Here is a 15,421-nt window from a genome sequence, read left to right as displayed (position 1 = left end):
GTCATTTCAATGGGCGCCGTGAGGCTAAGTCATGATTGCATTGTCAACTCCCGTGTGCTCCCCGGGCTTTGGACCGCTTACATTGTGGAGTTTCCCTGATAAGATCACGATGGTAAGGGAATTCGACTTTCCTGACGTCAGGCAGATAGTTTATCGCGATGATATAGATGCGGAACATACGATAACTTGATCATGTGGTTTGGACTCAAAGGAAACAAGGTGGTAATCGATCATACAAACAAAGTGGAAGAAAAGTCTTTACATATCCAACAAAATGTGATTTTAAGGTTGTTGGCATAATCATATCATTCGACCCATTTGGGTATCCATTCCACTAATCTTCTCATGATCAGTGGGATTAGCTTGAGCTTCATAAATGGCTATGACTGGTTTGCGAGACAGCTGTTGAGGAATAACTCACAGATCAATAATTCTATTGGGCTCAACTATGTAGCTTTGAGATTACTTACTGCGCTAAATTCTCCTTTGAACCCAAGGAAATAAACTCGTGTTTTGGAACCTGATGAATCACCATCGATGAACAAACTTAAAATGCTCACTGATGAAAATTTAGCGACGCTGATGTCATAGAAGTTTTCTTTAGCTCCTCACTTGAAAAATGATATACCGCAAATGATCACTCACCGTACTGGGAACTCTACTAGTTCATCTGTTGTAGGAATCTCAAGCACTTGGGTAGGTGTACATGTTTCTAGGGTATCAAAGTCTAGACCAGGTTCATTTGCAAACTACAAAGAATTGATAAGATGTTAGTATGATATGTCATCCAGAACAATATGACAATAGTTAGCTTACTAGTTTGACTTGAGTAGGAGCAAAATTGCCTGGAATCCCTCGAATTAAGATAGATCTTAATTTAACAGAACCAGTAAAAGGAATCCTAATAATCATTTGTTGATCGGTATCCGATTCGGAAAACTATACCCAATCCCCCCGCCACCCATCAACAGCCAACAATCCCTTATACTTTCATTAGAAAGTTATCACATTATACACGAAAAAAGAACGTTGAATTGAATTTGATGTCGTTATACGAGTTCTGCCCACCATCGTATCATCCATTCGATCTGACCATGGTTTTATACAATTCTTGGCTGGGTTTTCTGGATCGAGATTACAACTTGTGATTTGATCACGATCAATCTATTTAAAGCCAAGGAAATATTCGAATTAAGTTTCTTGAGACATATTTCTGATTGATATATATATGATAAAATCATTGACCTTTGAGTAAAGAAAGTCTAATTGAGATTCCCGATAACACGATGTGACATTAATAAAATCCCAGATCCAAATCAGGTTCTTCTCAAGTTTTAAACTTACCTTGTGTACCTTCTCCTGGTTTAAGATGCTCGTCATCGGGTATACCTCCAGCTTGATGAGAACAACATCCATGATCATGACTGTGATTCGGGTGACTCATTTTGTTTTTGTAAGCTTTCTTTTGATTCGAAAAATTGATTTGAAAGATGAAGAGCTCCAAAGCACCTTGCCTTTCAAACCGTGTGAGTGTGAATGTATGCGGGAGACTGGTACCGGGTGTCAGCCCGAATATTCGCGGGTTTTCAACTTTCCAGCCCCGAGAGTTGAGGAAGCTCATCAGAAGCAACAGAAGTCACTTTAACAAATGGATTGGTCTGATGTAGTGGAAGATTTTGGAATAGAAATCAATTTGTTCACAGCTTAAATATTCTAGCTCTGATCTGAGAGATCCCTATTCAAGATGTTGTCCAAAGCTGGTTCTTTGATTGATTGTTTGTCAATGAACCAGTGACTTCCAGGTCTATGACAAAGAAGCCTTTGATCTTTGGTATGATCCATCAAGATCACACCAACACAACAAGTGTGCATGGTCTCTGTTGATCAAGACTTCCAACATAGAGAACCTTACAACTTGAGACAAACCAAGGAGTCAACAATATTGGCAAAGGTGTCCACCAAAGTGGTCTGACTCTGCCAACATTGCCAAAATGGCACACCTATATAGCCCTACCCTCCCTGAACCAAAAAAGTTGAATAACAAATAAACCTTTGAGGCAGTCTGTAGAAAGAAATTTCTATATTCCAATTTGACCATATCCCATTACTGAGTGCAAACAGATTGGTACACAACTTTGACTGTTTGTAGAGCACCATGGTGATATGAAGCTGGCTAACACCTGCAAGAATCATCTTCTTGCTGAGTGAAGTCATACAGACCAAAGTCTTTGACAAAGGATTTCCGTAAATTTGGTGCCGGCAAAAGATTTTTCATGGAATCTGCTTGACCATATGCGTTGTTATGTATAACGGGTATTGCTTTGGATCCATATCTCTGTGGATGGATGATTGACAATTGGCAGCGATTGGCTCTTGGCAAGGTTGCCAATGCACGGGAGGCTACCGGAGGAGTTCTTAATGGGGAACCATTGATTCGGGTGTGACTGTCTGACCCGTCAATCACCTGTTCATAAATACACTGCAATACTTGTCGTGTTTGATGCTCTATTAACACTGCAAAAATAATGTATTTTTCCAAGGTGAAAAGTGATTGACATTAATGCACAAAATGATTAATAATGCAGAAGTGATTGACATTAATGCACAAAATGATTAATAATGCAGAATTAATGCAGAATTAATGCATTTTTAATCATTTTGTGAAATAAATGTAACCATTTTTCACCTCGGAAAAATACATTATATTCGCGGTGTAAGCGAGGGGGATGTGTTGAACAAGGGAGACATGATCTGTCGAGTTATGTGTGCAATAGGACTATTGCTGACGCTCCCTGACGCTCCGCAGCACCAGGTCCTTTCTCCTTTCACATCTGTAGCATCAAAGGGGGGCTCTTCTACTCCACACACCGTCAGGGATCTCAAGTCTCCATCTACGCCGTAGTTTGTCCACAAACAGCACATCGCGCGGATGGAACTACCTTCCTAGCTCCATGCACACCATAACAAGGTGTTTGCCATAGGAACACGTTTGTTCTTCATCAAATGGCTCACTGAAAATTCTAACATCAAGCTATCACAATACAATAATACTCACATGGACAAGGTAATGACAGTAGAATCTCATGTCAAAAAGGAATTATTCTACGAAGGTAGACACACAACGGACAAGTAAGGTATCTCATAGACAAACAGAAACAAGTATAAGAGGTCAGAGACGGTTGTAAACAACCCACAAAGTTAAGAATTGAAATCACAAATCTTATACATCCTAATTTTCCAAAAATAATACCGTCTCAGTAGCTAGCTGCAGAACTCTGTCTTTCCACCTAGTCTAAACACTACTCCTCTATTACGCATCAGCACCACGTTCATAGTAGTACAGCATCATGAACTTGCGCCTCCTGATCAACAAAGAAAATGCACCACCTTGTCATATGCAACCACACGCGAACCAGATACAACAACAACTTGCAGCGGCGCTACAACTATACATCCAAGAAGGAGGAAGTTCACACATCGACCTATGGTCACTTAGAGACAGGTTTGCAAGGATCGTGCCATACACCAATCCACTTTTCCTGCCCAGGTTCTCAGACTTCGCCCTCTCAGCGAGAGAACTCAACACGCAAAATGGACGACCCACCTTTGCAATCAGAGGTCTCATACTGCACCCCGACATTCCTGTCAAGCACACTCCCCCAGTTGTTTTGCCCAGAAACAAATTCAGATTCTTTAGGCCCAGATACCAGCCACCCCCAGGACGGCCACCTCACCAACAACAGCAGCCCCCACCTCCACCAATACCACCACGTCCGGAAGGTCAACAAGAACAGCGAGACCTGCCCCCTCTACCGGAACCAAACAGGCGACTGGGCCAAACGGGCGCCGCAGAAGCCAACGCTCTGCGCCGAGAAGGCGGGCAGCAAGCCAACAACCCTCCCAAAATCCGTCCAGACAACCTACCCAATGAAGTCGAACCTAAAGACAAGGGAAACAAGTCAGGAAAAAGAAAGGGTAAGAAGAAAAGGAAATCAAAACAAAGCAGAAGATCAAAGAGAGATGAAGACTCCTCATCCAACTCTTCTTCTTCCTCATCTGACGGAGATTCGAGCGACGACGAGCCAGAACTTGTGGCACCATGCAGCCGCGGTATCGCGCAAAGCAACACCACACTCCCACCAAAAGCCCAACAATGGGCCGATGACGTCGAGACCTATAGAGAGATCGGATTCTCAAAGTCGGTTGAAATCTTCAACGGAAACGTATACCACCCAATTGGCTTCCCCTTCTCTCTTGTCCCCTCATTGGTCCGCGGCTACTACATTTGCGCAGCGAAGGTTTTCAGGCCTCTGGATTACGAATCCAAGAAAGCACCCAAACCCACTGATACCTGCAAATCTATACGCCATCTCTTCACATCAGAAAGAGACTGGCGCAACACCATTGACCTCATCGCCGAAGCAATCATCTTTGCATTTCCAAACTCGAAGCTGGATGTCATCGCCTACTTCAAACACATCCGGGAAATGGCCAACGTTTTCGCCAACCAAGGCAACTGGTCACAAATCATCGATTATGACGCCAGACTCAGGATTCTCATTGCAACACGCCCTGCACTGTGCCTCTGCGACTTCAACGACCCAGAATTGCTTTCAGCAAGGTCAACAACCACACCTGACAACTTTTACATTGCCCCTTGGGTTTGCAACCCTACCACATCTAGCACACCAAATGCTGCTCCTCTCAGGAGACCTCCTACCCCGAGTAGGAGGAAAACACCAAGCACTCAGGCTCCAAAGGCTGTTTGGCACGGTGCGATCAAACCTAGTGAGTGTCTCATATCGAATGAGATTTGACTCCAGTGACGACAATCACTTGTCTACCAAAGACTGACTAAGTTGCCTCCAAACAGTTGCAAAAGGCACTCCGACAAACCAGCAGATTTGTGGTAGCTGGAATAGCGGCTGGTGCGCCGACCCATGCAAAAATGGGCAAATCCACAACATCTGCGACATCAATGGATGCTCAGCTACACACACACGAAGTAAGTCCCGCACGATCTGTCACCTCTCAACCTTCACGTGGCATCAACCACCTTTACCAGCCAGAGATGCCGTACCACATACCACTATCTGCCCACATCCTGCACAAGACACATGGCTTACAAAGCCCTTGTCTTCTGTGCCCTTTTTTTCTCACAGAGCAACATTACCAGGTTGCATGATCTGCCCCTGAAGTACCTGTGCAGCAAGGTAGTGCGCGAAGTCAACAATTCACTTACCGACCCGGTGTCAGCGAACTACGCAACCAGACACTTTAGAAGGGGGCTCGAATGGAATTGGCAATCGTCGCAGGGCTATTCGAACGCCATAAACTCAAGCCTGATGGCACGTCCTCTACCGCGCCCACCTCCCATTGCCGAAGACCCATGCGCCTCCTACGCACTCAGCCAATACCCGGAGATCTTCAAGATCGTCTCACCTATCAATGTGCCAATGTCCCGCCACCTGCTGACTGACCACCCCAACAGGCTGTTTGTTGACTCGGTACTATTGGGCCTAACTCACGGATTTTGGCCTTTGTGTGACCTTCCCAATTCAGACATAGTCGACCACAATATTCACTCGATCTGCAACGAGCACCCGGACACCTTGATAGCTACTAGGGATGAAGAGATGGCCGCGGGGCGGTACTCACCTCACTTCTACCATCTGTTGCCGGGGATGAAAGTCTCCCCACTGCTGCTAGCGTCGAAAGCAGGTTCAAAGAAACTTTGGCTATGCACAGACATGAGCTATGGCTCGCCTTCCTTGAACAACCTGGTCCATGAAGAAGAGGCACGGGTCCAATACCATTCTCTGGCTTCCTTCGGCCCGTACATGCTAGACGTCTTGAAGGGCTTAGGGTACCTTGTGCTGTGGAAGAGTGATGTGGCCCGGGCATATCGAAACCTTCCGATGTGTCTGCAGTGGCAGATTTGTCAGATACTCAAGATCGGAAATCTCTATCACGCTGACCACTGTGCAAACTTTGGTTCGGCAGCGTCACCAAAAATCTGGTGTTCAGTCTTCTCCTTAGTCCTGTGGATTGCTGTGAACAAGATGGGAGTCAGCAGGATCAACAATCTTATGGATGACACCTGGGGTGTCGCCCATTCAAGCTCTCTTGTCTCCTTCCGAAACGTCCTCATGCCGCTTGACCAAGCTTGCCTTCTCCTGTTGTTCGACCAACTGCGCCTCCCTTGGGAATGGAAGAAACAACCTTCCGGACCACAGCTCGAGATTATAGGGCACTACGTCGACGCAGCGTCTCTTTCATTTTCTCTCAGCCCCGACAAGGAATCTGCTTTAGTGGTGGAGCTACGCCATTTCACCTCGTCCCACAGTCACTGTCTCCGAGCCTGGCAGACAATGCTCGGTTGGGCATTGTGAGGTCTAAACGCCTTCCCCTACGGGCGCCATGCTCTTCAGCCGTCCTGGGACAAGCTCGACAACAAGTACTCCCGGTTCGCCCCAATCCACGTCAACCGGGAGGTACAGAGCAACCTCCGTTGGCTGGCGGATTGCATAGAGTCTTCGGACGGTCAACATTTTCTCGAGGCCTCAGTTTGGACGGTGGCAGACGCCAAAGCCCTGTATGTCACAGATGCCAACAACACCGGCCTTGGCATATGGCTGCCCAACAGTCACGTCAGGTACAAACACAAGGTTCCTGCCCCATCTAGAGACATCTATTGGATGGAGCTCTGCGCTGTAGCCCTGGCTATTGCTCTAGGGCTTGAATCTGGAGCAAAACACATCTTTATTTGCTCCGATTCGATGAACGTCCATGATTTGTTTCTCTCCCACTCGCCCATCCTGCTGGTTTGACCAATTTTCCGGGAACTGGTCAGGTCAATCGTCAGCGCGGGCGCTGACGTTAAGGTTGCTCACCTACCCGGCCTCAAGAATAAGTATGCCAATGCCCTGTCCCGCGGCCTGGACAACACTTTCCGCCTGCTAGCACCAACAGCACAATTGCTTCCCATCCCAATCCCCAACCGTTTTCCAGCCGGCGGCTACCAACGGTAGCCATGCCCGATGACCAACCTTCTTGGCGTCAGTTTCTCACACTTCTGGCGGAAGCTGACGCCGCCCGTAGCCTAGCTGCCTCAACAAAATCAGTGTATCTTTCTGGGGTTTCATCCTTCCTAAAGTTCTGTGTCCGCAAAAAACTGCCCCCAATTCCATCAGTCAACCACCTCTGCATGTATGCTGCAGACACCTGCCGCACACTATCTGCTCGCACCAACCAACCGCTTGCCCCAAACTCTATCCAGGGCTACCTGTCTGCAATCACCGCAGCCTTTGAACACCTCTACCCAGACGTCCGTCTAGCAACCAACTCCCGCCGTGTACGACAAGTGCTACATCATGGTCTTGTTCCCTTCAACCTCTGATTACGACGACTGCCTCTTCACCGCGATGCTACTGGCTGGTTTTCACGGCCTTCATCGGCTTGGCAAGCTGACCTGCCCGGACACAAAGGCCTATTGCAATGCCAGGAAGTTCATACTCCGTTCCTCCTTTTTGTTCTCGCTGTGCGGGGGCTTCACAAAGTACCTGCTTCTGCACTGCAAAACCAACCCCTTCTTTCAGGGCAGCCCGGTGGTGTTGGCTTCATGTGCCATTGTAGGTGCCTGCCCGATTGAGGCATTATCACAATACCTCCTGCAAAGAGACGCCAGGTTTTCTCCTGATTCTCCCCTGTTTTTGACGGTTGGTGGGGTGCCCCCAACGCGCTCTTGATTCCTCGCCCGCTTCCGTCTTTTTTGAGTCCAACAAGTCTGGACATTCAATGAGCTCGGGCGGTGCCACGGCCTATGCGCAAGCCGGACTGCCTCTGGACCATATTCAGGACCTGGGCAGATGGTCATCTGAGGCCTTCAAAATCTATGTACGGGGACATCCTATCCTGCGCCTCGCCACAACCAGAGCACATCCCTTGTCTATAGACGGACATCTTGGGGCACAGGTAGTCTTCTGAAGCGTGAGCCTTTTTTCTTTGTATATTCTCAGTCTACCCCCTTTCTCCTCGTTGCTCTCGGTTCCCTCGTCTACGCCTCCCCTTCACCACTCTTACACACATACCCAGGGTTTCCTCTCTCCTAGGCGGGATGGCGTAAAAGGGGGGTGTCTGTTTATTTTTGTGTCCCGTTCATAATGTCACGCGCGCAAGCCCTTGGAGGGCCAGCGCGGCTTCGCCTAACACTTATGTGAAACCCGCCATTCATGGAACAGGACAGCCTGTTGTGAGCTCGTGACACATTCCTCGTGTTTGATGCTCTATTAAGCGAGGGGGATGTGTTGAACAAGGGAGACATGATCTGTTGAGTTATGTGTGCAATAGGACTATTGCTGACGCTCCCTGACGCTCCGCAGCACCAGGTCCTTTCTCCTTTCACATCTGTAGCGTCGGTGGGGGGCTCTTCTACTCCACACACCGTCAGGGATCTCAAGTCTCCATCCACGCCGTAGTTCGTCCACAAACAGCACGTCGCGCGGATGGAACTACCTTCCTAGCTCCATGCACACCATAACGAGGTGTTTGCCATAGGAACACGTTTGTTCTTCATTGAATGGCTCACTGAAAATTCCCGCCCACCCGCACCATGTGTCGCCTCAACGGTTTTTCTTGAAAAAAAAAAATCTCGGTCTGTCTCTCTGCCTCTCCTCTTGGTTTCACTGTCTCTTTTTATATCTTGGACATCTGTTTGTATAAAGTCAATGGCCGTTGTTATCACTTGTTTCTTTCTTAAGCCTTGTATTTCCTCACGTTGCCGGGACCAAGATAGTCTCTCGAGGGCCCACCAGTCCTCTGACTGTTGTAGTGTCCCTAGCTATTGTTGTACCACTACCTCCCCTGTAAAAGGGGGGTGTCTGTTTATTTTTGTGTCCCGTTCATGAAATGTCACGCGCGCGAGCCCTCGGAGGGCCAGCGCGGCTTTGCCTAACACTTATGTGAAACCCGCCATTCATGGAACAGGACAGCCTGTCGTGAGCTCGTGACACATTCCAGGACTATGCAAAACTCACGCCTCACCGCACAATACAATGAGGCTCACAGATTCCATGAAACACTGAATTTTCTGTTGGAAAGGATACAAAGTTCGTCTTCATGTCAATTTTCTTTATAACAGAACGGATCAATCACGCAAAGATGAAAGGATGATTTGTGTGTTTTGATTTGAATTGACATGTATTTAAAATATTTTAGAAACTGAATGTGACAAAAGAACAATATGATGAACTTTTGACATCTTGATCAATATTTATGTAAAGTTTTGAAGAGCTCACAAGCGGTCAAGAGACTTTTTATGGAAGATTTGATTTTTTTATTTGATCAAAATCCTTCATCAATTACCATAAGATGATCACTTTCCAACAGGTTCTTGCTCGCAACAACGGTCATTAGCCCTCATCTGCCTCTATACCTCCAAACTTATCGTACTTCAATCTTGAACTTTTTGGGGACGATCTTCAAATCGACTCATACGGATAACCTTGAATAAATCTCTATCGGGATTTTTCTTCATATCATCTAATCGAATTCATTTCGCTTTTAAAGACTCAAGTTCTCAGCATCGGTGCATTGAAACTGAATTCAGAATTATTGGTTTGTTTGTTTGTGATTTTGTGGATCATTGAGGAAGTCAGAGGGTCAATTAAGAGCATTTAAGGCGTCTTTAAACCAATCCTTTCTGTGAGACTTACTTTTTTCCCCATTTGATTGTTGTTTGTGGCGCATTAGAAAAGTGGACTGAATTCATCGATTTCATGTTTTCTATTAAACCTTGTCTTCTCTTTGCATTCTTCTGATTCAATCTCAATTGTTCGATTGATAATCATCAACTTCAAGGGTCGAGAAATCATTACTCATCTTTTGCTCTCATCCTTTTGGTTTTTTTGTTTACAAGCTTTGGGCAAGACCTTTTTTTTGGCTTCAGAGTACAGGTCAACCTATCTCACTATATATAAACTTTTCTCAACTGTCAATCCCGGACTGCTTTGACAATTAAGTTTGGGTTAGTGAAGTCTTAGATGTGTGTATCTTGAAGTTTAAATTCGAGAATAGTAAGATTGATAAAGTAAAGTTCTTTTAAAGTTATTCAATCAGATGAACTTGAATGATTTAGAGGAGGAAGATCGAGTGATTTATAGTCAATCAGACCACTTCACATCAAATCATCAAAGAAACTTCAACTTTCATGAAAACACTTCACCATCAACCAATCAAAAAGTACAACAACAAACTTCAAGTTCAAGTTTATCATTATCTTTCTCTAATCAACATCAACATCAACATCAACATCAACATCAACATCTGATCAAGTAATCAACATTTAATTAATTATAATTCTTGGGGTACATTCCCTCTACCACCTTCTAATTCTCGTCATTCTTTATTACCTAATCGTAGACCGTTTAGTTCTCAATCTGATTTGACTTCATCCACTGCTGATTTACTTTCTGATTGTATCACAACTGATTCATCTTTCCTTCATATTCATCAACCTTTCTCTACTGAAAGTTTTCCTAAGACTACTACCACCACTACTACTACTACCACTACCACCGCTACTACCACTGGAACCACTACTACCACCACTACCACTCGTGATACCCACTCACATCTTTATCATCTTCATCATCATACAATCATTCCTCATGCCCTTCTCTCAAATACCCTTTATAACTCTACCTCAAAGTTGTTTACAGACCCTGGTTGCCTTCAACCTAAACTACGTTCGGTGCTCATGATCCATTACCCAGCTCGTAGGCGGATTCGCGCTTCCCAACATACTCAACTTTCATCTTCATCCGGTGGGATAGGTAATCCAAAACATTCCCTTTCTCATTCAGTTTATGTACAATTTATCTTGATATACTGACATGTATCTATGTATATCATACGCACAGGTGAATCTCCGTTGAATCCTAAAGTTCATTCACAGAAGACTTCTCATTCTTTATTACACAACATTCGACACTCTTGCAATCACAGTCAAAGTCTCAGCACTTCACAACAAGTTGATCACACTGATCGTCTCATTTCTCCAAACAATCATACCCAAACATTTATTTCTACAACAAATTCAACGCATCATGATCCTTCATCATTCAAACCTATAACCAATCAACTCGAGCATAGCAATCTTCATTCATTTGTTGCTTCTCTTGGTCGAGCTCCTATCTCAACCTCACACGATCAATCTATCAAACCTTCTCAAGCTCTACATTCAAGTCAATCTCAACCGGCCTTGATCAATCCATTTCATTACCAATCTACACCTTGGTCGAGCCACACATCACCAATAAATCAGCCGGGTCTTCTCTCCGCACCCTTGAACCAAACGCATCAACAGCCTTCCGCAGCCAAATTACCTCATCTTGTGAAAGCTAAGCAGCCCAAAAGATCCCCATCCCCTCGTTTGGTGTCAACGCGCGCTCGATCGCACTCAAACATGGGTATTCTTGCAAGCGATCCTCGGGCGAATCTATCTTTCAAACGCGGTCACGCACGCTCCGCAAGTGCTCAGCATGCTCATATTCCCAGTCAAGCGGAGTCTCCAGCAGGCTCAGATGCTCTGATACCGTCACAAGATGACTCAACGTATGTCAGACTTCGAGTGCTGTCCTTCGAGACCCTCGGTGGGTTTTATGGCAAGTATGCAGACCCTAAACCTCGATTTGTGACCACTCCTCTCTCAAGGCCTGCTACCTCTTCGGGTACCAAACGCCCCAACGATTTGATGGAAGAATTGGCGATCGAGGCTCCATCTCATCCTCGCAAGCTCACCAGGAGTGTTACAAACCCTCGTATTTCACAGTCGCTGGAAGCGCTCAAACAAAGAGCTGCTGCTGCTGCTCAAGCCGAGCGAACTCATGCTCAACGTGCTTGGGATGAGATCTACAGGCTTCGTTTGGAGAGGGAGCTATGGCGAGCCGAAGCAGAAGCGTCCTGTAACCCTAGTCTATTCTGTACTTCAGTCTTTTCGAGCTCGCCAGCTGATCTGCTTCGTCAACAACGTCAAAATCCTCATTCACGTCGTAGACCATCCGCTCCAATCCATATGCGCTCTGATCATTCCCCTATTCCCCGTCCTCCACTCTCCCGCTCCTTTTCATTGCGGAATCGAGCTCAATCAGCACCATCACCACCAGACCAGCCTTCATCGCAACCTGCCGCTCCTAATCCAAGAAAATCGTCACTATCTCCCTTTTCGGTGCTCCATTCAACCCCAAGACGGAGCTCGATCTCACATCCGCTCACGGTCCGGTCATACTTGAAGAGACCATCTTCGTCACGTTCTCGGGTAGCATCACGTGCAGAAGCCCGTGTTCACGATTCTACAGTCAAACCACCATCTCATTCCACATTACCTTGTCCCCCTGAGATTGACCGAGCGTTGAGTCCAGAGGTGGGTCGTGGTCAAGATGGCATATTTATCTGTTGCCCTCAACCCGTAATTGGACGGGGAAGGGCCCACACCAATGCAGCCCTTTTACAGCCAGGTAAGTCATTAATGATCGACGTTTATTCAATGCATTTAATCAGGTGAAATATCAACTGATACCTCGAATCTCAGAACCTGCTTCTGCGGATGTTGGACCACAGCCTCTCAAAAGTGTCAGACGAAGTCGATCCGTACCGGGACTACGTCGACGTCGTCCTGCGACTGCCGATAATGTCTTGCCGCCTTTACCTGCTAATGCTCCCCACAACATTTCTGCAAAACAACTCAAACATTCACCTTCCTATAGATTACCCTCGATTGACTCCGACCCAACTTCGCACTCACGAGCTGCTGGGGGTGAAGTTCTGGTACCTGCAAATAATTCTTGGTTTTCAAATCGGAGTACCGAAGCCTTTCAATCCTTTTTTCAGCGACGCCCATCATCAAAATCCAAGCTGCAAACTACAAACATACAGACAGGTGTAGCCGAAGAGACTCCACAGATGACTGATCTAAAAAAACCTGTGATGCATGCTCTGAGTAAAAACTTGGATGATCAAAGTGGAGAATTTGAAAAGTGAGTCTATGTAGCTATCTTGACAAACTCTATCTAAAGTGAATTGACGGATTGGAATGCTTTGTTCACCCCATGTAGACCCTACCAAGGTCTTACCTTACCTTCCAATTCGACTTTCAATGCTCATAGCTCTCTTCAGAGTGATTCACTTTGTGATCCTACACTAGCTCCGCTGGACGGAGAGATACCAGGTGATCCAATAGCACACACTGCACCTGTTGATCTTAGAGCTCACAATTTACCACCCCCTACTTTGCACAACACCGCCGACGCAAAGCTGTACTCCTTGCCATTGGTTGTTCCTCCTCCATCAGAGTCCTTCAATCCTTTAGCCCCACCCCCTCGTAGACGAACTTCCCCCAAGAATACCCCAGGCAGTCTGAGTACTAAGCGAAGCAAAAGTTTCAGGAGCGGTCGATCTGAATTAGCTCATTCAACATCATCATCTGGATCTCGATCAGCTCCCCGTTCTCATGGGCCTTCGCTCATCAACACGTCACTCCCAGCGCTCCCAAACCAGGTGGACTCATCTTACGAGGCACCTCCTCTAACCCCAACACGTCCAACAACAGCCACTAATCCCACCCGACCTAGTCCGATCATCATCACCCCTAACCTTTCATCGGCACTGGTCTCCCTCGAACGCATCCGACGACTTTCTTCGCCAGATCATCTTGCCTCTGGTGTAGGTTCTGAATCAATTTTCATCAATCCATGGCGTCATTCAGGTGGTAGCTCTCGCACTACTTCACTTATCACGCGAGGACCCATGGGAACCGGTTCTGTTTTACGAACTAGACCATCTTCACCGCGTTCCAGTCAAGCTTCACCTTTATCAACTCAACTTTTATCAAAGAACTTGATGGACAGCACCATGGTCACCTCTGATGATGATGGAAGTGACAACCATAAGGAATTTGGCGGAGATACAGAGAGTTTACACATTCCCGAATCGCCCATAACAGAGAATCATGCAATTGCTCTATCTCAATCTACGTCAGCTCAACCTGCTAGCCATTCAGGCGAATCTCTTTTGGGTCTATCTGGTAGACATCCTCGTAGAAGAGTCAGGACTATGACAGAACTTTCCGGATCATCGAGTCAGAGCGAATCATCACATTCTCTCATTGATCTTGATAAATACATCGATCAAGCAGATTTGGTAAGTCGAGGAACATTGAAGATTTTCTTTGCAATTTCAACTGATCTTTCTATGGGTTATGTTTCCTTTTTTAGTTTTATCAAGTACCTGCTTCACCTAGAAGAGACTTGATCAAGAGATATAGTGAACAGATGACAGATCGACAAAGAACATCGGGTACAAGACCGCCTATGTCACCGGATCGTAGATCTAGATTGATTGATGAAGTTTTGTCAGATTATTTTCATCATTCTTCATCATCTTCAAGAAATAATTCTATCGTAGGAAAAGGAACTCAAGAAATTGAGAACCAGGAAAGACCGGAAGTAAAGGACGTGAGTGGTTTAATGTTTTTTGCTTCAAAATTCACTTTGAATCATACACTTTGAATATCCTGATTTGATTGTTGTGCGGGATGGATTGGGTGGTTTTAGATTTCTGGATCATTGGCTCATGTGGACTCTAAACTTCAATCTCGGATAGATGGAAAGAAAACTAAAGTGATTGCTTGTTTCCCAAATCACCCAGATTCTTTGTCATCTCCAATCTGAAAAAACGATTCAAGTACTGAATATCAACTGGCTTATGAAAAAATCACGTAGGTTTCAACTGGTTCACGTGAAAGAGAATCGAAAAGTTCAAGGTCGATAAGTGGAACAAGAGAAGGAAAGAGTCGAATTAGTTTAGCACCTAGTATTGTAGATATCTATGAAGCCGGATTATCTAAAGAATAATACTTAATTAAACAAGAAGAATCAATTCAAGTTTAGATAAAAGTTTTTTTCGATCGTTTTTTTTGATTCTATAAAATGATTTACCCAATAAAATATCTACAATACACATTTAATCAATTTGAAGTTTTTTTTTCCCCAAATTTTTGTATACAAAGCAGAGTAAATCTTATATGAACAATCATTTTTTTTCTTCTTTTGAGTTGATTATTCTTAAACATTTATATCTTTTTTTGATTTCTCTTTTTTTGATTTCTCTTTTTTGGGTTCTCTTTTTTTAATTGATATTTTTACAAGGGTGAAATATATTACAATATACCAAAAGGATTTGGGGTTAGTTTTAGGTGTTAGGTTTTTGATTTTTTTTAATAGTTTGCAAGATTGATTATATGTAGATAAGATTTAGTCATTTCTTCATTAACACCTTATATATAATAGAAATTAAATGAAGGGAGAGGAGAAATAGAAGGTTGAGCTGAGAAACCTGTTAGAAGGCTTGATGACAAAAAATCCAG

General features: G+C 45.0%; 2 protein-coding genes across 2 annotated transcripts; one reads left to right on the top strand and one right to left on the bottom strand.

Moving 5' to 3' along the window:
* Positions 1-300: 300 nt before the first annotated feature.
* On the bottom strand, positions 301-1,444 carry MELLADRAFT_111452 (uncharacterized protein; the record flags this gene model as incomplete). The annotated part of the gene is made up of 7 exons (XM_007415727.1): positions 301-402; positions 471-579; positions 646-749; positions 817-939; positions 1,069-1,164; positions 1,246-1,262; positions 1,345-1,444. The coding sequence occupies 7 exons, from the start codon at positions 1,442-1,444 to the stop codon at positions 301-303; spliced, it is 651 nt and encodes a 216-aa protein (XP_007415789.1).
* An 8,672-nt stretch (positions 1,445-10,116) lies between these two features.
* On the top strand, positions 10,117-15,325 carry MELLADRAFT_117940 (uncharacterized protein; the record flags this gene model as incomplete). The annotated part of the gene is made up of 8 exons (XM_007415740.1): positions 10,117-10,331; positions 10,420-10,832; positions 10,920-12,515; positions 12,590-13,034; positions 13,113-14,196; positions 14,271-14,510; positions 14,610-14,674; positions 14,777-15,325. The coding sequence occupies 8 exons, from the start codon at positions 10,117-10,119 to the stop codon at positions 14,907-14,909; spliced, it is 4,191 nt and encodes a 1,396-aa protein (XP_007415802.1).
* Positions 15,326-15,421: the final 96 nt, after the last annotated feature.

Source organism: Melampsora larici-populina (assembly GCF_000204055.1).
Source record: "Melampsora larici-populina 98AG31 unplaced genomic scaffold MELLAscaffold_53, whole genome shotgun sequence".
Lineage (NCBI taxonomy): Eukaryota > Fungi > Basidiomycota > Pucciniomycetes > Pucciniales > Melampsoraceae > Melampsora > Melampsora laricis-populina.
The sequence above is the reverse complement of the archived record's forward strand: the minus strand, read 5'-3'. Positions and strand labels throughout refer to the sequence as shown.